Consider the following 23,480-nt stretch of genomic DNA (forward strand, 5'->3'; position numbering starts at 1 on the left):
GAGTGGCATTAGCTCCCAGCCTGGGTGGGCCGTGACATGGCCCCGGTGCTTTCTCCCCTGTAGGATAAAGAATATAATTTCTGGAAGGTTGGGGAAAAGCCCACCTCTCCCAGGGCAGGGTAAATACACTTGGGATGTTCATTTCTGGTCCTATATTTTTCTTACAGAGCAGATTTTTGCCCCAGGAAACGCTGGGAAACTTCTCAGAGGTGGCGATGGGGATGAGGAAGGAGACACAGGCTTGTACGGGCTGCTTTGTAGAAGAATTCAAATGACTTAGGACTAAGAACTAATTCTCAAGGTCCAGAGAATCTGAAGATGCTGGGGCAAGTATCAAACATCATCTTCTCCCTCCCTCTCTCTCTAATTTTATTTTTTAAAAGGGATTGAAGCCCACAAATAGACATGGGCGGTTCCCACCGGGCATGGTGTCAGCACATCCTTGGGTGCAGTGTGTGGGGTGGGGGCAGGGGGCCCGTTCTGTTGCAAAAAAGGGACCCAGATCCCTGCAAACGCCCAGCTCAGGAGGAAACAGGGCCCTTTGTATCCCAGGGGCCAAATAGGACATGAAACCTGAGCCCTGGCCTCAGGTGCAGGCCTTGATCTGCACCCTCGGGCTTGGATCCTGCCACTTCAGCCTTGCCGGCAACTTCTAGAACAGGAACGCAGCCCATGGCTGGCGTCCAGACAGCGAGGCCCAAGTCAGGTGCTCAAGAACCAGGGGATGAACCGAGGGCTCCTCTCCCAGTTAGGGGCTCGGAGCAGGGGTGCCGTGGGAGGTCGTGGGTGGGGGCTAGGAGCCCACCGGCCAAACGCCAGGATGGGCCCATGACTCCGACATCTGGCCATTCGGGAGCCCTGAGGGAACCAGCCAGCTCCCGCCTTCTACCTTCATCTCTTATTTTTGATGAAGTCCTAGGAAAGGCAACATTCTCAAAATTGTTCTTGGGGGGAAGAAAGTTGGATTTTTCTGAGCCTGCCCATAGAGGCGTGTGGGGTCTTCCTGCCTAGGTTGTGTCCCTCTGCCTGGGGCCACTGGGCTTTCTGCTAGCGAGAGGGCTGACCACTATCTGGGGTGGGATACAGCGGCAATAAATAGGAACCATAAAGATCTGTACAGAGGAGAGCTTGCTTTCATATTTAATGATAGATATTTTAAAATTTCTTGCTTTTTTCCTCCCTCAGTGCACACCCTCTCCCTCAGCGACGGGCTGCCCCTGGCCAGCCTCGGGGGTCGGTGGCCGCAGCTTCCGCAGCTGAGGGTGAGGCCCCCACCTGCGCCCTTTCTCAAAAAAGCACAAAATATTCACAGCCTCAAACTCCTTGTGGGTTTTGTGTGTGTATATGTGTGTGTGTTTGTGTTTTGTTTCTTTTCAAGCAACAAAAGGTATAGAAAAAGGCACAGGTAACTGCATACGTGGGACGCTATCACAGATGGGAGCTGCGCAGAAGCTGCCTGGACGGATGGACAGATGAGAGGGAGCCCATGGGAGCAAGACGAACTGAGGAAGGAAGTTGTCTGGAAATGTCTGTTGCCGAACACCGGAAGCCAGATGCTGAAGCGGCCGGAGAGAGGCTACGTGTTTGGGGAGCCCCTATACTCCGGCTGGTGTGGAGATGCCCCAGGCTCCCCACTTCCTGAGGGCTCAGGGGAGCCCTGACTGGTCCTGGGTTCCCCAGAGAGGTTCCTCCTCCTCCGGGCAGGGAAGCGGGAGGAAGCCTCGGCCAGGCAGCCCACGGAACTGCTTCGGTCCAGCGGCGGGATGGCAGAGGCCTTGGGGTGAGCCACCGTGTGTGGTGACTCCAAGCGGGGGCTCCAGGACTCTGGCCGGTGGCCCCGGGGTGGCCAGGGCAAGGCCTCGGGCGGGGTACAGAGGCTGTGTGTGGGCTCTGCCGGCACCTCAGCCACACGGGGCTCCCAGTCGGGAGGTCTGCCCAGGCCCCTGCTAGTCCTCTCCCTCTCCTTGGGGTAGTCCCTGTCCTCCAGCTCCGAGGAGAGTGTGAACTTGCAGACCTTAGCCACGGGGGACACGGAGGCAGACGAGCTCTCGGTGGGACTCCAGCGGCCTCGCTCCTGGGCTTCCCGGGCCCCTGTTAGGTCGCTGCCACCCCCTGAGAAGCCACTGACCCAGGCCGCAGTGGGGCCCGGCAGCAGGGGAGGGTGGGCCCCTGGTCGGGCCTGTACCATCTGGATCCCACCGATGGGAATCAAGGGGCACGGGGCACGGGTCAAGTGCTGGGAGTGCAGGGGCAGGTGGCTGAAGATGTTCTCCTCTGTCCGGGATGGGGAGTGGCCGTGGAAGTCGTGGGGGGCGGAGAAGGTTCGGGAGGAGAGAGGATGAGCAGGGCCAGGTGAGCAGGAGGGACTTCGGGACTCGACCTTCTGCTGGAGTCAAAAACAAGACAGGGTAAGGCTGGGGTTACGAGCTGGGCCCCGGGAGAGCCTGAGGTCTAGAGGTGAGGAACAGGCACTTAGGGCCACAGAGGAAGTCCCAGCTCAGCTGGTGCCTGAACCGGCGGCCCAGCTCCCTGCCCATGGCGCCACCCCTTGCTGGCTGCACTCTCTGGGACAGGCTAGTCCTACCCACCCCCCCAACCCCCCCAGCATACTCAGGCCTCATGGTCTCCCTGCCTCCGGCCAGCAGGCCTATCTCCAGAGGAAGGCGCTGCCCTGACCAGACAGGGTTCTGTTGGCCCCATGAGCAGGGCCATCTCTCTCGGCTCACCACCTCTCCCGTTCCTACAGTGATTTTGACCCAGTGTTAGCATTGGCCATGAGCTCCTACTCAAGGCTCCTGACCTCCTGCCTCCAGGAATTTTAACATGACCCAAAGTTACAAATCAAGCAGAGATTCCTAGATCACGCTCCTCTCACAGCTGGCCTCTGAATGATGGCGCCGATGCTCCTGGTGGTGAAGGTGCTGTTGGGTCCTGACAATGTGGCGACAGTAAGATGTTGGGTGGTAAAGGTAAGCTATAAGGGTGGTGATGTCAGTGCTGGGGTCACTGGTGGTGACCGTGATGCCGTCGATGGCAGTGACGGGGATGGTGGTGACAACAGTTATGGTGATATGACAACACTGATGCAGCTGGTGGGCGGCAGCGAGGCATGGTGGTGTGTCGAGATGGCAGAGGTGGCCTGGGTGATGGCGACAGTGAAAGTGCTGATGGCTGGACAGGGCTGGTATGGGCTGTGGTGTCTCTGATGTGCTGGTGACAGATGTGGGAGGTGTGACGGTTGTGGCTAAGTCTACCAGTGGCTCAAAGCACACAGGAGGATGGGGTTGGGGTCAGAGGAGCATGGAACAAGTATTTACCCCCACATTCAAGGCCATACTACTTGGAAATGGTAGACCCCGGACTGGATCCCGGGGAGCCCAGTTCTAGAGTCCATGCTCTGCTGCTTTTGAGGCAAAATTAACTGTTTTCAGGCACCCAGCATTGTGCCTGCCAACATCTGCTATCACACGTGACCACTAAACCGGCAGGGCTGTTTAGGTGCAGCAGGGTGCCTTGAGAAGTATACTTGCGGGGTCCCGCCAGGAGTCCCCCCCACTGCCCAAGCATGGGTGAGAACTGACGCGGTTGCGCTGGGGCAGGCACTTACCCATGTGGAGGCACAGGTCTCGGGGCTTCTGCCGAGGAGCTTGTGAGGTAGAGGCACGGGCAGGAAGAGAGCCCGCGGGGCCAGCCCCGAGCCTGGGCCGGGCTCACCCGCCGAGGGGCTGCCGGGCCCGGCCAAGGCCCACTTTCCTGGCAGCGCTGATGGTGGCGGTGACTTAGTCTGGCCCGGAGACCATCTCCTGGTGGGCGAATGTCGGGGGGGGCCTGGGTCTGTGGCACGCTCGCGTTCCGGGGGCAGATGCACTCCAGGGGGCAGTTCCCTTCCCAGGGGGCGGCGGGTGAGAGGAGACAGCTCGAGTCTTGGAGACCCACAAGGATGAGGGCCTATCTGGGTGCCAGGAGGGCTTGGGGCTGAGGCCTGTGACTCCCGGGCCGGTGAATGTTGCTGGGGAGACATGTCACTTTTGGTTAGTGAGTGTTTGTGGATGAGCGGTGGGCGGCTGGCCGTTTCTTTGCTTGGGGACCATGACCCTCTTGGGGACGTGGTCTTGGGGCTCAGGGCCAAGCCTGTGTCCTTCTCCATGGGGCCTGAAGGGGCTGGTCCCAGCCGGGGGAGGCACAGGATACTTTGGCTGGATGTGGAGCAACTGCCAGCTACCAAGGGCTTGACTTCTGAGACAGAGCTGCCCTGTGTGGCCTGGTCACCAGAGGCGGTGTCTGGGGGCTGAGGGCCCTGAACGGGCGAGGAGTCTGGTGGGCCTGGTGGGGGTGCCTCCAAGGACGTTCCAGAAGGCTCGTCCTGGCTCTCCTCCTCCTCCTCATCCTCATCTTCGTCCAGGTCTGAATCTGAGTCCGAGTCCTCCAGGTCTGAAAACTGGTGCTCCGCCACGGCCTCTGAGCCCTCTCGCCCTTCCAAGTCCTGGAACGGGTCATCACTGGTTCCTGAGGGGGTACACAACAGACCAAGGGTCACCCTTGTCCCCAATACTACTCCTCTCTAAGCCCCAGTTTCCTGGTCTGCAAATAGCCATGGCAACAAGGTTGTTGAGAGGATGTGGGACATGACAGATCTGGGGAAGACTCTGTCAATAATCATGGTGAATAACTACTTGTATCTACCTTGTGCCAGGTCCAGTTCTAAAGGCTTTGCATGCATTACTTCATTTAGTCCTCCAGAATCCTGTGAGGTCAGCACTTCATGGTACAAATGGAGAAACTGAGGTAGGTAAGCAGTAAGGTAAGCAGTGGGGCTGGGATTGAACTATAGCAAATAAGACAAGCTTTTTTTTTTATTAATAATTCAGTGTTGGCTCCACCATGTGCAAGTTAAGTCATTTTGCTGTGCCTCAGTCTCCCCCTTTATCAAATGACTGTGATACTCTCACCTCAGAGGATTTACCCAGAGCAGTAAATGTACCCCCAGCATATAGCAAGGGCTCACGTAATCATGGTCACTCTTAATACATCCATGAAATCTGCTATTTCAGTCACGCTGGCCGAGACAGTAGCCCTGAGCTGCAGTCAGCCTGAAATACATCTGCTGATGTGGCCAGGAGGCCACTGGCTGGTATGACGGCATCTGGCAGGTGACAGGCCCAGCTCTCCGTGGAGTTTTGGCTAAGCTGGCCTCGGGCTATAGAACAGGCCTCATCCAGCTGCTCTTGTCCAAAAGAGCTGGGCCTCTGCAAAGTCCAGGCAGCTCCCAGCCAGGGCGAGTGGGGCTGTGCCAGATTAGTCACCTAGTGTAGCTTCTCATGGAACAGCCCCAAGCCTCTGGGTCGCCTTTCACACTTTGGGTACATCTGAAATGGGCAGCAACAGGAATCTCTGCTAAGTCTGGCCCCCTGGCAGACTCCTGCAGGACGGGGTCCTCCAGGCTCACAGGTAGGCTAGAGTGTGATGAGCCTGTGTTTCTGGCCTACAGAGTGAGTGCTGGTAACAGAGGGCTGAGCCAGCCCACCAGCTCACTCAGACACGCCAGCACTCATCCCACCACTGACCAAGAGAGCGGGACCCATAAGCTGACTAGGCCACTGTGCAAGCAGGCTTCCAAACCCCGCCGTGCTGACTTGCCAAGGGGCCGGAAAGCCAGCACCTACAAAATAGCTCCACAGGCAACAGTAAGATGCAGGGAATGGACAGCGGGCATGTACGTCCAGAGGCTGTATGTCAAACACCACTGGTGGAGCTGGGGATGGCAGGCAAAGGGAGGGCCATGAGCTAAGGGCAGGGTCCCCAGGCCATGGAAGCAGGTAATGAGAGATGAGTTGACTGGGGGTTGGGTGGGGAGGGGACCTGGGGTACAAAGCACAATGCATTTTTGCTCCAGGCATTTATTTCCCTGCATAGAACTTTAGGGGACCCCAGGAATTCTCCTAGCCTTATCCCTCATTTACATGAGGGGCGATCCAGGTCCAGATGGGGTAAGTGTTCCCCAAGATCACTCAGGCGTAGTGGCTGCATCAGGACTCAGGTTCACAACCCTGTATTATGACACTGCCAGTTTAAAAATACTTTCTACATACTGAGAAGCCAGAAATGGTCTGGGCTGGAATCCCAGCTCCATTCCTCATCCCTTCCTCGCTACCTGGGCCTTCCTGGTGGCATAAGGGTTAGGTGCTACGTGGTGCTGGATAATGTACTTTCTGTTTTCAGTTTCCTTATCTGTAAATGAGTGTGAGAGTAATAAAAAAAACACCTGGTGAAGCTGTTGGGGGGACTGTGAAGCCTGACACAGAGTAAGTACCCACTAAGCCTCAGCTGTTACCATCTCAAGGACCCAAAAATCTTAGCAGGCTTGTAGCACTGCAAGCATTTTAGGTCAGAGGCAGTGATATTAGGGAGAGAGTCAGGACCAGCATCTCCAGATATCCTGCAGGGAGGCCTCTTAAAGACCCTTTTCACTGATGAGGAAGTGATGGGAGTTGAGGGTTCCCTCTCCCATGCAGGTTTTGCCAGACCCCTTACTTCTGGGCTCCTGCAGGGTTCTATGGGATGCCTGTATCCGGGCAGTCCAAACTCAAGGCTCCTCTTGGCGCTGAGGGCCACTGCTGGGATCACTACCAGGGCACCACAAAGCCAGCCAGGTCTGGGGCTGCACGGGACAGTAACCGTGCGTCACACTAAGTGATTTGGCCACAAGGTGGCGCTGCTGCTCAACCTCACTATCTGGGCAGGGCTGCAGCGCCAGCTGGCCACCAGGGGGCAGTCTTTCCTTCTAGGCTGTGCTTGGCTCCTGTCTGCATCTTCCTCGTGGAACTGACAATTCTACCGTCCAATTTAGGCCATGAGCCTCGGAGTCATCCTTGGTTTCTCTTTTTTCAGCATCCCCTTTTCTCCCCACCGTGTGTCAGCAAAGCCTGCAGGCTGTTTCTCTAGAATTTATCCAGAATTGGACCCCTTCCCCCATCTCCACTCAGCCCTCCTGGTCCAACAGCCCTGCTGCAGTTCTCTCTGACCTCACCTTCCCCTGCCAAGAGAGCCCATCCCCAAACTCTGCCTGGCTTCCTGACCCCTTAGCTGAGACCCTCACACCACCTTCTCAGCCCTCACTTGGTTCTCTGGCCTTGCATTGCTGGCTTCATACCCTGTCCCTGTCCATCCACATTTTCTCAACGCCTAGTTCCCCTCTAGGATGAGGGCTTCCTGAGTTCAGGAATGAATTTCCAGCACCCAGAACGCCTGGAACAGGGTGGCACGTGGGGGAGTTATTCCTGGAAGGAATGCACTGACTCCATCCTAAGGTTGGGCAGCCATTCCTTTTTTGCTCATTGGGAAACTGAGGCTGGGAGAGGGGCAGGGACCAGCTCTGGGTCCCTTAGTGGATACCTGCTGTGGGGTCAGTTGCAACTTGCTGACCCCCCCATCCTCCCACCCCCTGACTCTTGGCTTTGGTGCCCTGACCAGTCCACCAGGCATCGGGGTGGGTGAGCCAGGGTTTCTGTGTCACCCTGGGCCACAGCTTTAGCTTTACCTTCCTCAACTTCAAATGGGAGTCATATGAGTCTCTCCCCATGATGAGGATTCAGTGCAATAGCATCTATAAATGGCCTGATGTTCTTGCTATGATAAGCATGGTCACTCCACATCCTTGTTTTGGGGAAAGAGCCCCAAGTACTTTGTGTTCTGTTCAATAAAGTTGGTTTAATGGAATAAAAGGACCCATGACCTAACTCTTTTGTAAGACTGTAAATACATCTTCAAATAAAGAAAAAAAAAAAAGTAGAACATGGCAGAGGGACAGACAGACAGACACATATACACCCTTTTTAATCCTGACTCTGATTTTAGGGGATCTGGTCAAAGGCTTGCCTGGTGCAGGCCTCCCCCTGCTGGGGGCCTGGCCCTCTATCTGTGCCCCAAAACCCCTCAGGCCTCCTCTCTGGGTGCTGAGTGGGGCAGTGCCGAGCAGGCCACCGCCTTTGACTCACCTTCTCCTCTGACCTGTCTTCTCAGGCCTCTAGCTGTGGATGGAGAACAACAACCTGGGCACAATGCGGGGAGGTAGGAGGAGGTGGGGCCACAAGGGGGTCTGGGAATGCTGACTCTGGCTCTCTTGAGAGCCTTGCAGCTCTAAAAGGCCCTGGTGTCAGGCCCAGGCCAGAACCTGCAGGTGTGATGTGGCTGTGGAGTGCATGTGCCTGTGTCTTTGTGAGATCTGCTCAGGCACGTGCTCAGAACCTGCCTGACACATCGTGGGTGATCCATCGATGTTGACGTAATTGCTCATGTATTAGTCTATTCATTGTACATTCACTGAGCATCCAGGGGTGCCAGTGGGCAACTTGCACGGTGGGTTGGGATGCCAAATCGCAACAGCTGTGTAGTGCGCAGGGGTGTTAGCAGGGTGGGGGGTGATCCCTCTGTGACCTTAACCTCTGTTTCCCAGTACTGGGAGACCTGGAGGACAAGGACGGGAGAGGAGAGGGAGCAGGGGGAGGGGACAAATGGAAGAGGGGAGAGTGGAGGAGCAAGTGGAGGGGGAAGGGAGGCAGGGAGGAGGCTGGGAGAGTTAGCGTCAGCAGTCCATTACCTTCTTGGGCTTCCAGCTCCTCCAGCACCCCCGTCTCTTGGCACTTTTTGCTATGGGCCTTCGACTTCATGTGCTTAGTCAGATTCCCTGGAAGGAAATGAGAACTGACTCAGGCTCGGCTGAAGGGCCGGGGGCAGGCCTGGAGCACGCAGAGGCAGTGCCTGGCTGCAGGTCATGATTTTCCAGATCCGTTGAGACCTGGCCGGCTGCAGGGGCTGGGCAGGCCTGGGGCCTCCCTCTGCCCAGGTTCTCAGGCTGGAATATGAGCCGTGGATGTCATTCAAGGCTGTGCCTGGGAGACAGGTTGGGGGCACGGGGCTATGAGGGGACCAGCGGTAGAATGAGGAAGTGAGATGCTGGTTAAAAAAAAAAAAAAAGCAAGAAATTAAAAGATAATTTATGTGCAATAGGTTTTTCCTGCTTTTGGGTTTACTTGAGTGCATGACATTCACCAAGCAGGACTACTGGTCAGCTCAAACACTGGGAGTACAAAGGATCCCATTAGCCGACATGGTGGGGAGCTCTGAGGTCTCCTTTCTGGCTGAGGAAACTTCTAGGGCAGCCCACAGGAAAGAATCTTAGGGTTTGGGAAGAGGAACCAAAGTTACATTAGAAGTGAAGAGAGAGCCGAAGGTGTAGGAAAGTCTGCTAGACAGGGCCCGGGAGCCACAAGCCCAAGCCTGGACTTCATGAGAACTCATGTCCCCTTCCTGGGCTTTTCCCCCAGGTCACCATGCAGTGCAGACACAGTAGGGTGCGTGCAGAGAAGGTTCTGCCAGGCTCCATGCCTCCAAGGTCCTCAGGAGTAACTGACAGCCCAGTGGTCAGACCATCCCCGAGGCCGAGGTGCAGGCCCTGCCCCTCTGTGGAGCCGGGACAAAAGTAGCAAAACCTTCGTTTCCCCCACGAGCACACAGCACTTCACAGGCAGACGGGCGCTGTGAAGGAGGGGTACAGCACCCCAGTCTGCCCCAGGAGGATGCGGGTCAGCGGCCTCGGGATGTTCTTTTGGGCTCAGCAGCCACCTCCAAACATGCTCATGGTTGCTCTGCAGATTGCTGTATTTCCAGATGGCTGTCCACATATAAATTACAAATTCTCTGAGGTGCTCTGGCTCACTACTATGATTAATTGGTAAGTTTGGGAGGATGGAAGAAAGAAGAATGGACACCTAGAATATATGCGCAGGGGATGGGTGGATGATGGGTGGATAGACGGCTGTATGGGTGGGTAAGTGGATGGGAAAAATATGGAGTGAAGGAAGAACAGGATGATGGACTGAGGAGTGGGATCCTGGATGAGACGCAGATGGACAGAAAGGTGAGGACGGATGAGTAGATGATAACAGTAAATGGAAAGAGACATGGAAATGCATCAGCAAAGTCAGGAGGGTGGAGACCTAGAGAGGAGGCTGGAGACATGGGCAGAAGGGAAAAGGCTGGTTGGCGGGACGCACGCGCCTATCAACGCATGGGCCGGCGGGCAGGCAGGAGCGTAGACACTATGGACAGGTAGGCCGAAGAATGGCATGAGGGCAAGTGGGAGCGTGCGAGAGACGGTGCGAGAAAACAAGTGGCAAGATAAATGGATAGGAAGGCAAACTGTTAGGCGAGAGGATGGAGAAATGGATGCTTGGGAGGACAGAGGGATGATGGCGAGGTGAGGCGAGAGAGATGGGTCAGAGGGTGTCTGTGAATCATTTGGAGAGTTTTAAGGAGACTTCTTTAGGGTTTTACTGAACGGGTAAGGGGAACTGTAGGCTGGGGCTCACGAGGAGGGCCGGCCAGCAGCAGTGGGGCTGGAAGAGGAGCTGTTTTTCTTCTTCCCTCTCATGAGTCTTAGGTTGCATCTTTTCCAACTCAGCTTTTCCTCCTATAACTGCACAAGCACCTGGATCTTCTCCTGGCAAAGGTGGCACATAGCCAAAAACTTCCAGAGTCGTCCTAGGGCCAGAGGGACCTCAACAGTTCCTTGGCATCTGCCCTCACTGGTGTGAGCAGGCAAAGCCTACAGGACAAGAGGTGGTAAAAGGCACCTGGGGTCTCCCTTGGGCCAGAGACACTAACTACCCCCTGAAGTTCTGGAACCAGCCCCCGGTTCCCTGACAACCTCAGATCACAGATGACTATGAATACTTCTCGTTTTGGCTCCGACATTATTGTACATTTCAGCCTGGAAGGTCTGGGTCTCTGTTCAACCAAGTTAGGTGCCGAGCACACGCTGTGTGCAGTGCCCACAAGTGGAAATGCCCTTCCCAACACAGAAGCAAAGTGTAGGAAGGAGCCTCACAGACCTTGTAATCCACCCCCCTCCAGACCCAAGTTTTTCCTTCCTTCTGGTCTAACTCTGGGCCCAGGTGCTGATGATGCCATCAGCTATCTCAGCTGCTGGGATGCCTAGGGTGGGGGGGGTACCTGTTGACCAATGTGGTGAACCAACAGGCCCAGGCCACCCTGCTAGTTAGCCCCCTCTAGAACCAGGTCTCGGGGGCTTGCTTGGTCCACACTGGCGGAGTGGACCCAGGGTAGTTGAGGGGCTGGATGGTCTTGGCCCTTGGGTTTGAGTTTGGGCTCTGCACTTGCTGGCTGTGTACTCTCGGGGTTTCTTCATCTGTAAGCCCCAGTTCTAGCAACTGTTGTCATACCTACCTCTTGGGGATGTTAGGAGAAGTTGATGAGATAACGCTGTAGAAATGCCTGGCAGAGAGCAGATGCCCACCACGCCATGTCCCTTCCCCCATGACAATTACCCTGATTGAGCACCCAGGGACTCCGCCACACTGAGTCATGGAGGGTGTGGAGGAGAGAGATGCTGAGATGAGGTTTGTGATGCACATGACTTTCCATTCACTCTAGGCTTAGAGGTTCCCAAGGGATGACAGCAGAGAGCCTCCAGACCTGCCTCTCCTCTGCCCCCACCTCTGGAGTTTGCAGGGAGGAGCCAGGGAGGCTGAGGTCACTGTCTGGATAGGCTCTGTGGGTTACAGGGTGACGATGGATGAGCAGTCCCAAGCGCTCCCGGTACCTCTCCCACTTCCCCTCCCTGGACCCCTTTCCTTGTGACTTGAGGGAGGTGACCAAATAGCCTCAGAGGTCTGTTTCTATCTGGATGCCTGTCAAGGTGGGGGAACCATGGCTTGTCAAGCAGAGTCCATAGCTCCCCACATCTGTCCCAGCTTTCCCCTTTCCCACCCCACCCCCCAGAAGGCCGACAGTCCTGGAATGAGGAGGAAAGGCAGCAGATGGAAAATGATGGGAATCTGAAAGAGGCGGCATTTCCCTTGACAGTATCAGCCACTGACCCTTGTCTGCTCGTTCGGTTTTGACCAACCTTCTGCCCGCCACCCTTGTGAACTGCTGTGTCTGAGGCCTGCTTGCTCCTGCCATTTCTATTCCCTGAGGCGATTGACAAAGGGCCTGGATCTGACACATGCTGGCCTCTAGGAACCTCTGAGAAGAGGAAGTAGAACCCCCAGACCTCCACAATTACCTCCAGGGGGGCCTTTTCCTGGCCCCACCCACTGACACGCCTCAGCTAGTACCCGAAGGCTGGAGCTGCTGCCACAACGTCTAACACAGAGACGAAGACACAGACAGGCAGACAGAGACGGACAGGAAGGGCTCCCCTGGCCTGGTGGAGCCAGGCGGTGGTGACGGAGGCCCAAGGACTGCCAGGCCCAGCCTCAGCTCTGAGGTAGCCGCCTGGGCCAGAGGTGGGGGTGAGAGGGACAGGCGGAGACGGAGGCAGCCTGACAGGGCCAGGAGCTGATGGCTGAAGGGCGCACCACTTCGGGAAGACATAAGGCCCAGCAAATGCAGGAGTCCCAGTGTCCTGCCCCTTCCTCCCACACCCCTGTGAGCAGAGCGAGCTTTCTCAGCTTCAACCTGCCAAGAACCAGCCCCCAACCGATCCCTCTCTGTAGTCACGGAGTTTGAGATTCAACCATTTCAGATTTGAGCACTACTTTGATTCTAGGAGTTTTCTTCCAGAAGCCTCTATGAGCATTTGAGGAAGAGATTGGCACACTACCTGATCACTAAGAACAAAGCCCCCAGGGTCTGGCCTGCAGGGCAGTGTGGGAAAGCCCACTTGCTCCACGCCCAGTGCAGTGCAGGGTCTGCAGCCCTTCTGCTCAGGATATGCATGCAGGACCCACCAGGGCTTGTGCTGTGCTGGCTCAGAAGAACCCAGGAAGGGACTGGAGAGAGGCTGGTTGCCTTCCCGTGCAGCCATGGGGTGTTCCTGCCAGAGACTCAGGCTGCTCTCAGACCTAGCAAAAAAGGACCAGGCCTCCTTTTTATCTCCAAAAGAGCAGAGGGGATTGAATAGGGACCCCTAAGGGAGACCAGGAGCTCAGCCAGATGGGTTTTCTGGCCTCATGGGATGTTGTGGCACCGGGTCACATGTGGAACAGGGACAGCAGATGTGACCCATCCCAGGCCACCTGACTGGAGCCTTTTGCCACTTCCAGAGAAGGGAGGGGGACTGCTATGGAGAGGAAGACAATGGGGGTGATGGCCCCAAAACAGGGGCCTGGGTTCTAGTTACAGCTCTTGTGTTAACAGTCACCTTCATTTCTTGGGACCCACTTTTTCCACTGTCAAGAGGGACTTGGACAAGAGCACTTTAGTGTTGACTTAAAGACTGTTAATCTGTTAGTCAATTATTCTCATCGCTCTCCCATAAAGTCCCAACTAGCTGCCCACACCTGGAGGAAGGGGCTAGAGTGGGGGGGAGGTGGCAGACAGAGTCCATGTGCAGGGCTGAGGTGTGCCAGGCCGAGCAGTGTGCAGGCTCCAGATGCTCTCCCAGGCGTGGTGTCCTGGAACATTGTTTACGAGACGCCAAGAGAGAAAAGGACCAGGGCAAGGAGGACAGACGTCGTCATTCAGACCAAATGCCTGGTGGGAAATCTGAGCTCTACTCCAGCACGATGGTGAAAAGACAGAGGCAGGGGGTTGTGAATGGGAGCTAGCCAGGGGCCGGGGCTGTGGCAACTGCTCCCTGACCAAAAACAGTGAGAATGGAGGGGTCAGGCAGCGAGAGGCGGAGGAGGAGGGAGGAAGGCTGAGGTCTACAGGGGCCTCTTCAAAGCTGCGTCCAGGCTCTCTCGCTGTAACGGCTTTATCCAAGAAGGAAAGTCGACAAGCGGCAAAGCCCAATGCACTCGAGTTCCATCCACTGAAAAACAACGTGGCTCCTATAGAGGCTGGCCTGGAGGCCCCAACTCACTCACAGGGGAAGGCCCTTCTGCACAAACCCTGACCCAGGAACCTGCAAAGCATGGAGGTCCAAGCCTCCAGGGGAGCAGAGAGCCCAGGCCCCTCTCTGAGGCATCTTGGCCTGCTAGGTCACCAGCTGAGCCACCAGTGGTGGCAGGAGGGGCCACAGAATGAGGAGGATTCAACCCAAGTCCCATGGACTCGGCCCCACTTGTCCGCACCAGGGTCCTGGTGGCTGCAGCAGACGAGGCCGCCACCGTCTTTCACACCTCTCTGGGATGCATACCCTCCACGGCCTGTCCTTCCTTTCATGGGCAACCGCCAGGCCCTGTGCTGACCTGCTTGGCTGTGGCTGGGGCCTGGAATGACAGGCTGAGTGGGAGAGCTGGGCCCTGAGCTGACAGCCGCAGAGAAGCCCAGCGGAGTAGGAGCGTGGTCTGAGTGGCAGGGTGGTGGAGGGGGGCGGACCCTGGCATGAGACGTGACGATGCGAGTGTGTTCAGTGGCTCAAGTGGAATGGATTTCCAAATGCAAGAGTGAAGTGACAACTGTCGATGCAGGAGCCCATCAGATTGGTGGATAAAGGGCTCAGGAGACATGCAACTGGAGGGAGGCAGTGATGAGATACAATCAAAACCAAGTGCTGTGCACAGGGTGCCACCGGAGCCCAATGGGGCAAGCGTGCAGGTAGGGGGCTGGGCAGGATCCAAGAGGACGGGCTGGGCAGCCATGGGGTGCCTCAGCCCAGTCTGAAGCCAGCTGCTCTGCCCCTGGGAAAGTGGGGGGGGGGGGTGGTGTCCAGGCCTCAGGCAGAGAGGACTGGGCCCCTAAGCTCTGTGCTGGGGCTCCCAGAGGGGAGCTCCCTACAGTGGGCAGGGACAGTGCCCCAGCCGACTGTCTCTTACCTTTGGTTTTAAAAGCAAAGTGACAGTGCTTGCACACATAGGGCCGGACGTCAGTGTGGGTGCGGATGTGTTTCTTCAGCATGCTGGGCTTCTTGCAGCGAATTCCACACTCCTCACAAACATATTTCCCTCGGCCGCGGCCTCGCACATATACATACTCTTCGTTTGATTTGTACCTATGAGCAACAGGCGTCATGGTAAAAGAAAAACAGGAGGAGAAGAGGCAGGTCCCCACCTCAGAAGATGCACGCGCTTCCTAGCTATGTCCAGGCAGTAGGGCACTGGGAATGGAGGCTGCAGAACCAGACAGAGCCACAGTGGCTGGGGCGAGCTGCCCTGGGGACCCACTGCAGACCTCTGCACCTGCCCTGCCTCTCAGACAGGTGGGGCTGCCCCTTCCTCTCCCTCCACTGATAGCACACTGTGGTGCTTCCTGTAAGACGTGAAGCCACAGGTCCCAGGTGGCCTTGGCACCAGCGTCTGCCCACAAAGAGTAGCCACTCTGGGCCACCAGACATCAGATAACCAAGAGAATAAAATGGTAACAACCACAGCAGCTGCCACTGCCCAAGTGCTCACGCTTGCTGGGTGCTTCTCTGACTTAACTCACAATCACCAGGAAGGCCTTTAAGAGCCTGAGTGCCAGAAGACAGGAGACTTGCCCCACAGCCAGAGCCAGAAGTGGGCAGAACTAGGACTTGAACCTGCCTGCCCCAGAGTCTGTCCCCCTCCATGAGCCACAGCAAGCCTACAGCAGTTCACCAGAAAGCCCCCTGACACTCCCGTGAGGAGAGGCATGGGGCTGGCCATCTTTTCCTGTCCTCAGAGTGCGGAAGCCAGGAGCCCAGTCCCCAGCCATGTGCTCTCTCCCCGACCCATCACAGCTGAGCTACAAGTTCTCAGGACTTAGGTTCTAGCTCCCTGGCTCTCACATGGCTTTCAGGATCATCTGGTGTCCCAGGGAGGTGCCAAAGCTTTCAGGAGCCTCTGGTGGCAGGAGGCTGGTGCACCCGCTGAGCCCACTGAGGCTCACTCAAGAGGCTCCTCGTCAAAAGGCCCTGTAGGTCTAATGCTGTAGTGTGCAAGTCTCCCCACCATGTGGTAGGGGAAGCTGCCTAGTTGATGGGACTCTGGGAGGAAGGCCTCGTCTAATTCCAGGGAGAGCTTTCTGATTCATTAGGCCTGGGGTCTGATAGCCTGAGATCCTTAGGGGCCTCTCGGCCTGCTGCCCAGGCCTCCCACAGTCAGCCAGATGCCTGCCCACTCATCCTAGACCACATGCCCCTGCCTGGCATGTTTGGCACCAAAGCTTTGGGACTGAGGGGCAGGGGTGCTTGGGAGATGGTGAGGAAGTGACAGCAGCTGGGACTCAATCCTGCCCTGTTGGGGTCATGAGCTTATGACTGAGAAGATGCCACAAGGAGGGACTTGAAAGAGGGGAGTCTAAGAGAGGCGGTGGGCAGGCAGTGGCTGAACGGTCACATACAGACAAGGACCCGCACATACTCACACACACTGACACATCCACCTCCCCACTCTCACACTCAAGCACTCTCATCAGCCCCCACACATGCACTGAAACACTCACCCCACACCCAATCCCCCACACTCATGAATGCTCATGGTCACACACACTCACACTCACACATGCTCCCAAACTGCCACACACCAACTCACACTTATATGCTGACACACACACACACATTCCACTACTCACTCTTACACTCAGTCTCATATCCTCAAACACACCCACACACCCACATACACCTGACATTCACACTCATACAACACACACACACACACTGACACATGTGCTCACACTGTAACACACACTTTCACACTCACTCTCTCATACTCACCAACTCTCATTCCTATTCTATTGTATTTGGGCTTCTCTCTGGGTTCAAACCAACTCAGAAGCAGGCACCAATGTCCACTCCGCATTTCTTCCTCCAAAGTAAGCTTAATTAATCCATGTGTGGTCTTCCAGAATGGAGACACACACACACACACCACTCTTCAGGAGTACGGCAGGCAGGATCCTGTTCTTTTGGGTCACCTCACTTTTGGCCAACTGATGCCTTCAAGTTGTTTGTCTAAAACTGCCTTTCTCCACTTTATAGGCCCTACCAGCAGGACCTCAGGCTGGGGCTCTCATCCATGGCAAGGTGCCATCTTGGGATCAAGTGGGAGGAAATGAGGCCATGGTGAGTGCTGGAAAGAAATGACTCTGCTCATATGAAGAGCACCCTGTGGGAAAACATGGGGTGTCTCTCTCCCCATGACAGCAGTTCACCTCTGAGCAAACAAGTTACCTATACCCAAATTTTAATTCCCATGTCCCTCTGTCCCCTGGGACAAGGTCCAAGATGGGGTGCCCTTTTCCCAGCCTGGAGAAGAAAGAAGAATGGCTTGGGTCTTTTCACATTGGAGGTTCTATTGCCACCTGAACACCACCTTCCACTCAGCCCTGCTTGGCGGGTCCATGACAATCCCTCCCCTCCCCTGCCATCAAGAAGCATCCTTCACGCTCCTATTCATCCCACTGCTATGGTGCGGGCTTGAGGTCTGCTTCATACAGACCCGTGGCCATGGCTACTTGGTATTTGGGCTTCACTGTGTGCTCAAGCCAACTCAGAAGCAGGCACTGGCTCCATCTCCACAATGGCTACCAGTGACAATCTGGCTGGGGCAGGAATCACAATGAGGGAGAAACAAAGTTGGTGAGCTCAAGCAGTACCACTGGAGGGCTGGGAGGAAAGCCTTACAAGACCCTGGCTCTTAACTGCCCAGTAAGGGGAGTCCCTGAGAAGTATTTGAAGCATCTGGAACACAGCTGGAGATCCAAGGGACTCAGGAGGGTTGATGAAGATTGAGAGGATGATGAACACTCACGAGCGTGGAAATGAGGACCGTGTGAGGGCCTAGGAGTTGTCTACATAGAGAGATGGCCCCCACACTCAGCCCACCAAGCAGAGGTCTCTGGGCAGAGAACCAGGAGCAAACGTGAGCTGGGGAGGAGGTGGCCTGCACATCTCCATCACGGAGATACTGATGGATGGCCAGTGGGGCCCTGGGACTTGAAGAGCACAGTTCGAGCTGGATGGCCCAAGGCCGTTGTCTTCTCTGCTGCTTGAAGGCCACGACCAGAGTTTGTGTGGTTTGTGGCTCCCAAAGGGCCCAAGCCAGGGATAGGCAATGGGCAGCCGTTCATTGTGGGCTGGGCCCTCCTCTTATCTGAGGTCAACCCCCCACAGCCAGAATCAGGCAGCCCTCTTGCCTGCAAAAGGCCCCACCTGATCCAGCCCTCCTCTAGCAGCCTCACAGCCTCCTTCTTCTGGCACATTCCACCACCATGTTCTCTTCCATCAAAAGCCAGCCACCCCGAAACCTCTCTTGGTCCCAACTGGCCACACTCACTCTATGTCGTACCTTCTCAGTTCAAATCTGGAAGGGGCTGCCATGCTTCCTCACCACCCCCTACTGAACCACCTGGCCCGGCCTGGTCTACTCACACCAATTCTCACTGACCACCCACCTCCTGCTGCACTTTCTGCCAGACTTACAAACATCACAGTACCTCAGAATCCCTTTCCTCTGGCCTGCCTTGTCCCCTACCCCATACCACCATACCTCCCTCTGTTTGACCAGCTCCTTCACTTCTTCAGGGCTTTGCCAAAACATTCCTTCCTGTGGAGGCCTCTCCTGCACCTCTGGACTGGGGCTCCCTCCCATCCCTCCTTCACAGCCTGGTCAAGTGTGTGAACTTGAACCATCTTTGCACAAGTGTCGTCCCCATTGAGCCACAAGAGAAGGGCAATAGCTGCCTCATTCACTGTTGTGTCTTGTTATTTCTTCCTCCCCAGAGAGCCTAGCACAGTGCCTGACACCCAGCAAGAGCTCAGTCCTTATCAGCTACACATACACAGACAAGCCAGGCCTTTCTTTCTCCATTCTGTTAGAATCAGACTCCCCAGCCTTAACATTCTTACTCCAGGAGTCCCTGGGCGCTGGCTCAACGTGATACCGTGGGCTTCCTGGGATGGGTGCAGAACCAGCCCCTCCTAACCCTGATGAAGTGACTGAGCACACCCCAATTTCTAGAAGGAACTACTCAGCAACTAGGGTAAGGTCAGAGTGAAACCTGGACCTGAGTTCTGGCTCCTGCCTGAATTCACTGGGAGACCTTGGGCCAGTCACTTCCCCTCCCTTGGAAAGAGTCTATCTTCATTGCTCTTAAGTTCATCAAGCACCATCACATGCCTGGCACCATCAGTCCTCCTATCAGTCCTTAATAATTGTCTCTATTTTACAGAAAAGGGAACCAAGAACCAAAGAATTCAAGTGACGTGGACAAGATTACCCAGCCAGCACCCTGCCCCTGTGCAGACTTGCTGCACAAATACTTTTAGGTGATGTTGACCAAGGTTTCCTTAGCAGCACCCTCCTTCTCCAGGATTCCCGGGGCCTGTCACACTGCAGATAAACAAGAATGGCCTCATTCTCCACCCAGCCCTTCCTGAAAGGCTGCCAGGGCTGGGTGGGACCCACAGGTGTTGACAGCTGCAGAGAATGCCCTGTAAAGAGGCAGGCAGGAAACCAGAAAACCATGATGGGGCCCCTGCCTCCGAGATCCTGCTCCCTGCTGCCAAAGTTGCCCTTCATCCGGGGGAAGAAGTAATCAGGCCCTGCCTGTTGCAAAGCTGTAAAGCAGTCCATGAGGACAGGCCTGGGTGCCACTGACACCCAGCTCCAAGGATGGACTATCTCACTGAGCCTCACCACCTGTCTTTTGCTTCCCTTTCAAGCCAGGGATGCCAGTCTGGGAAATGTTTGGTTTTATTCTTAAATAAAAAGACTTGTTTCTATGGATTTCAGAATTACTTAGAGGGATCTTAGGGTGCTTCTGAGAGGCCTAGAACTCCAGTCTCCTGACCATGGCAGTGGCCCTCCTTCCTGGTCTGAAAATAGCTTCCTACTCTGCTGCCCTGTGTCAGAAGGTATACAAGGCTGCTGGAAGGGTGTGGCACTGGATGGCTCTATTTTCATTCTTAGACTATAGGTGAAAGACTCAAGGACTAAAAGAATAAAAAATCTCAAACAACCCCTTTGCTTCATCTAATAGGAAACAGAAACAGAGGTGGAGTGTTGTGCTGAGTTGCAAGACAGCTGACCCTAGGGCTCTCCTGCTTCGGGCAGCCTCTTCTGATTCTGCAGCTGATGCTGAGCTGCCTGACTGAACAGTCTGGGGTTGCGGCTCCAGACTCTTTGGAGGCATCACTGAAACCTGCAGCCTCCACAAGGGAGCTCTGTGCAGAGTTCCCAAAGGAGAGGGCACATGCTTCTGCTCCAGATTCCAGAAGAGGGGTGTGCAGGAAATGAAAGGGCATTCCAGACAAGGTGCTGGGTAAAGCTGCTGTTCTTGGACTGTGCATATAACAAAGACTCAGCAATGAAGCTGCTCTGTGGAGCAGTGAGCTCTCTCTCACTAGTTCTGTTCCTCCAGAGGCCAGATGAACAGGCTGAGAGACTCTAGAGCAGGGGGGATGAATGGCTCCTGCTGTCCAGCATACATCTGGTATAATGATAGAAGGGGCTGTGGCTGAATTAGCTTGTTTACTCTTATAACAATGCCATAAAGTGGGTATATTTACCCATTAAATATTCCATATTTATCCCAACAAGTGTGTGTGTGTGTGTGTGTGTGTGTGTGTGTGTGTGTGTCTGGCATTAGATGGCCTCGGCTGGCACCAGGACTGACCAGAGAAGGCATATGGCGGCGGGAACAGTGGTGGGGACTGTGGTGAACTGGAAGGCATGGCACAGTCACTCTTGGAAGGGACAGTGGATACACCCTTCTAGCCAAGTGTTACATGACGTTGTCGGATCGTCCAGGTTTTCAAGAAAACCACAAATCCAGATTTAAAAAAGAAAAACAACTAATAATATTAGCATACCTGAAATAGCTCTTATGGGTGCCAGGCACTACTTAAAATACCTGACATGCATTACCTCATTTAAACCACTGGGCAGCCCTGAGACAGGGGCTCAAATCATCCCAGTTTACACATTAGAAAATGGAGTCACAGAGAGGTTAAGTAACCTGCCCAAGGTCACACAGTCAGTAAGTTAAAAGCATCAGAACTTGACCTCTGGGCACCTGTTACACAGTTCAGATGTTTCATGACTCTGCAATACAGATGAAAACTTGAAATCACTTGTATTAAATATAATGTTTATGTTACATAAAATAGGAGGAGGGGCTGATCTAACCCAGAGCTAAACTTCTGGCTCAGGGTAATTTCCCCAAGATCATGCAGCCAGTAGGTACATGTCTGCTCATCAAGCCCATGACGTTTTTCTCTATCAAGCCGCATTTCCTCTTAATGAGGAGATGAACTCAGTGGCCTCCAAGTTACCTTCCTAATCCGAGATTCGATGAGGCTACTCTGCATGCATATATTTGACTTTTCGTATATCAACATTTTAGCATAATACTCTCACCTCTCCTCCAAATTTGGCTATTTTAGAGGCCTGCCAAATATCTGATTTGATTATGAGCTCACTGCCAGATATGCTTTCCCCAGGGGCCGGCAACTTGGGTCTGATCATGCAAAGCAGGAGGAAGATGTGCGCACACACCATGAGCCCCTTGGGCCCCTGGGCTGGCACACACCAAGGCTGGGAGGCAGCCGTGTCCTGTGAGGCTCAGGGTTGGTTCCCCGGGGTCACCGAGCCTGGGCAGTCTGGCCACAGCAAGCTGGCTGGCTTCTCCACGGTGACACGCTGCTCAAAATGAAGGGACGTTTGTGGGAAGAGGAAGGAGTGCCAGGAGGCACAGCCTACTGAGCTGTGTATCTGCTAAAAATATTCAGTTGCCAAGACAGTGAAAACACACCCTGGTGAAAAATGAACTGGGGAGGCAGAGCTGTAGGTCACAGGGGAAATTCACCCTGGGTTCTGGACACATCCAGATACTCCTTTTGTTGGAGCTCTGCAGAATGACATCAAGTATACCCTCTAGGGTGGGGGGCATGTACTGTGCCATCAGGGGCAGGCCCCTGGGCCAGGGATTCCACAGCATGTACGTAATAAAGCACAGGCACGGCGTCGGCCAGCGGTGTCTATTTTAAGCAGCAGCCGTGTTTTTCCTCAATACTTACTAAGGCCTGGTCTGAGCCTGGGGCTGGACCAGGGCCAGAAAGCCAAAGCCAAACAGACTCTGACCTGGGTCTCAAGTGTGAATTACAGGTACTTAAAAGATCGTAAAACAAGAAGAAACAGTAGCACAGACAATGCACTGAGTGCTGTGGGGGACTGAAGAGGGACAGTGTCCCAGGTGGCTTTCACGGAAGAAAATGCCTTTCATCTGGGTCTGTGGGAGTGAGTTGGTCTGACCGTGAGATTCCTGTTTTGTGAGCCCTGGGCAGTGCAGGGTGGGGGATGGTGTGGGCCTGGAGAGGTGCTGTCACTGAGTCCAGTAGAGGCGGAGGTGAAGGCAGGTGAGAAAGGACACAGACTTGAGAGAGGGACACTTGAGACGCTGTCTTGCATTGTGCCCTTTGGCCACAGCGCATTTTACTGTTGTGATTCCCTCTGTCAGAGATGACCAGCCAGCAGCGCCCGCTGCTGGGAAGACGGTCAGGCACCCAGTCCAGCTCCAAGAACAGGAGGTGACTTCTGGTCCAAAGACACTGGTACGATAAGAGAGGTGCTGTTGTGTGACTTCTGAACACTAAGTGCAGGATCCTGAGAAGCACTTAGTGGACACCATGCCTGGGCTGAAGCCAGCGTGGTTCAAAGAACACAGCCAAGGCTGTGTTTCTGACCAGACTGTGAGATTAGGGAGGGAGGCAGGAAGCCAGAAGCCAGGCGTCTGGTGTTCAGAGAAGTGAAATTGCCAAAGAGCAGACACCTTCACTGTGGACATTATGTGGTGTTCCTATGGCCTCCAGCAGAACCTGACCCACAGGATTCTAGAAAAATGATGAGAACCGTGTCCAGGAGTCATGGCGGAGCAGAGGCTTAGCAGTGAGGTTCTGGCCCACCCTCCAACCCCCATCATTTTCAGAGTGGACATCTACATAAACTGAACTCTGTAAAGAGTTCTGTATATTTAAAAACAAGTTGAAAATGACTGTTAATGAACATTCATGCTTTCATGCTTGGAAGGTCCTTGAAACCTGACTGCAGGGTGGGAGGGGCCTAGTACAGCCTTGTCCAAAGTCTCCCACGGTACACACACCTCTGGCACCCAGTCCCGGTCTCTCCTCCCCCACTATTAGGCTAACAGTCCACCTGTGCTCCCCACCACAGTCTGAGCTCTGGCTAGCACAACTCCTCTGCCACATAACAGCCTCTGAAAGATGCCGCTTACTCAAGACACCTTTCCTCCAGGCCCAGCATTTTCATATCCTCAAGTAATCCCACACAAGGTGGAGAGTGGATTCCTCCCCAGACATCCTGGGCCCCCTCCATATTGTCCTTCTTAAGAAGGAATGGCCCATAGCAACCCGAGCCCTCGGGTGGGGCTGGAATCTGCTCTCCTAGCTCTTCCAGACTCACTTCCTTGATTTCCAGACAGGAAACAGGCCAGGAATGGGGAAGTAACCAGGTCCTGGAGATGCTGTCTGCCTGGCTGGACCTTGGAGGCTGGAGCTCTGAGCCACAGAGAAGGCTGCCACCTCTATCACCTGGGCCTCAGTTACTGAGCCCTTGCTACATCCAGGCTTTGTGCCGAGATGTTTCCATAGGATA

At 54.9% G+C, this 23,480-nt stretch overlaps 1 protein-coding gene across 1 annotated transcript in view; it reads right to left on the reverse strand.

Annotated features, from left to right (window-relative positions):
- Window positions 1-1,576: 1,576 nt before the first annotated feature.
- HIVEP3 (HIVEP zinc finger 3) overlaps window positions 1,577-23,480 on the reverse strand; it is a gene marked incomplete at both ends in the record, with an annotated part of 48,628 nt that continues 26,724 nt past the window's right edge. The window contains 4 exons of the mRNA XM_084243171.1: window positions 1,577-2,386; window positions 3,608-4,506; window positions 8,597-8,683; window positions 14,724-14,899. Coding sequence (XP_084099297.1) covers window positions 1,577-2,386; window positions 3,608-4,506; window positions 8,597-8,683; window positions 14,724-14,899 — 1,972 coding nt within the window. The remainder of the gene's footprint in view (window positions 2,387-3,607; window positions 4,507-8,596; window positions 8,684-14,723; window positions 14,900-23,480) is intronic.

The sequence above is a fragment of the Talpa europaea genome (assembly GCF_964194135.1).
Source record: "Talpa europaea genome assembly, chromosome: 9".
Lineage (NCBI taxonomy): Eukaryota > Metazoa > Chordata > Mammalia > Eulipotyphla > Talpidae > Talpa > Talpa europaea.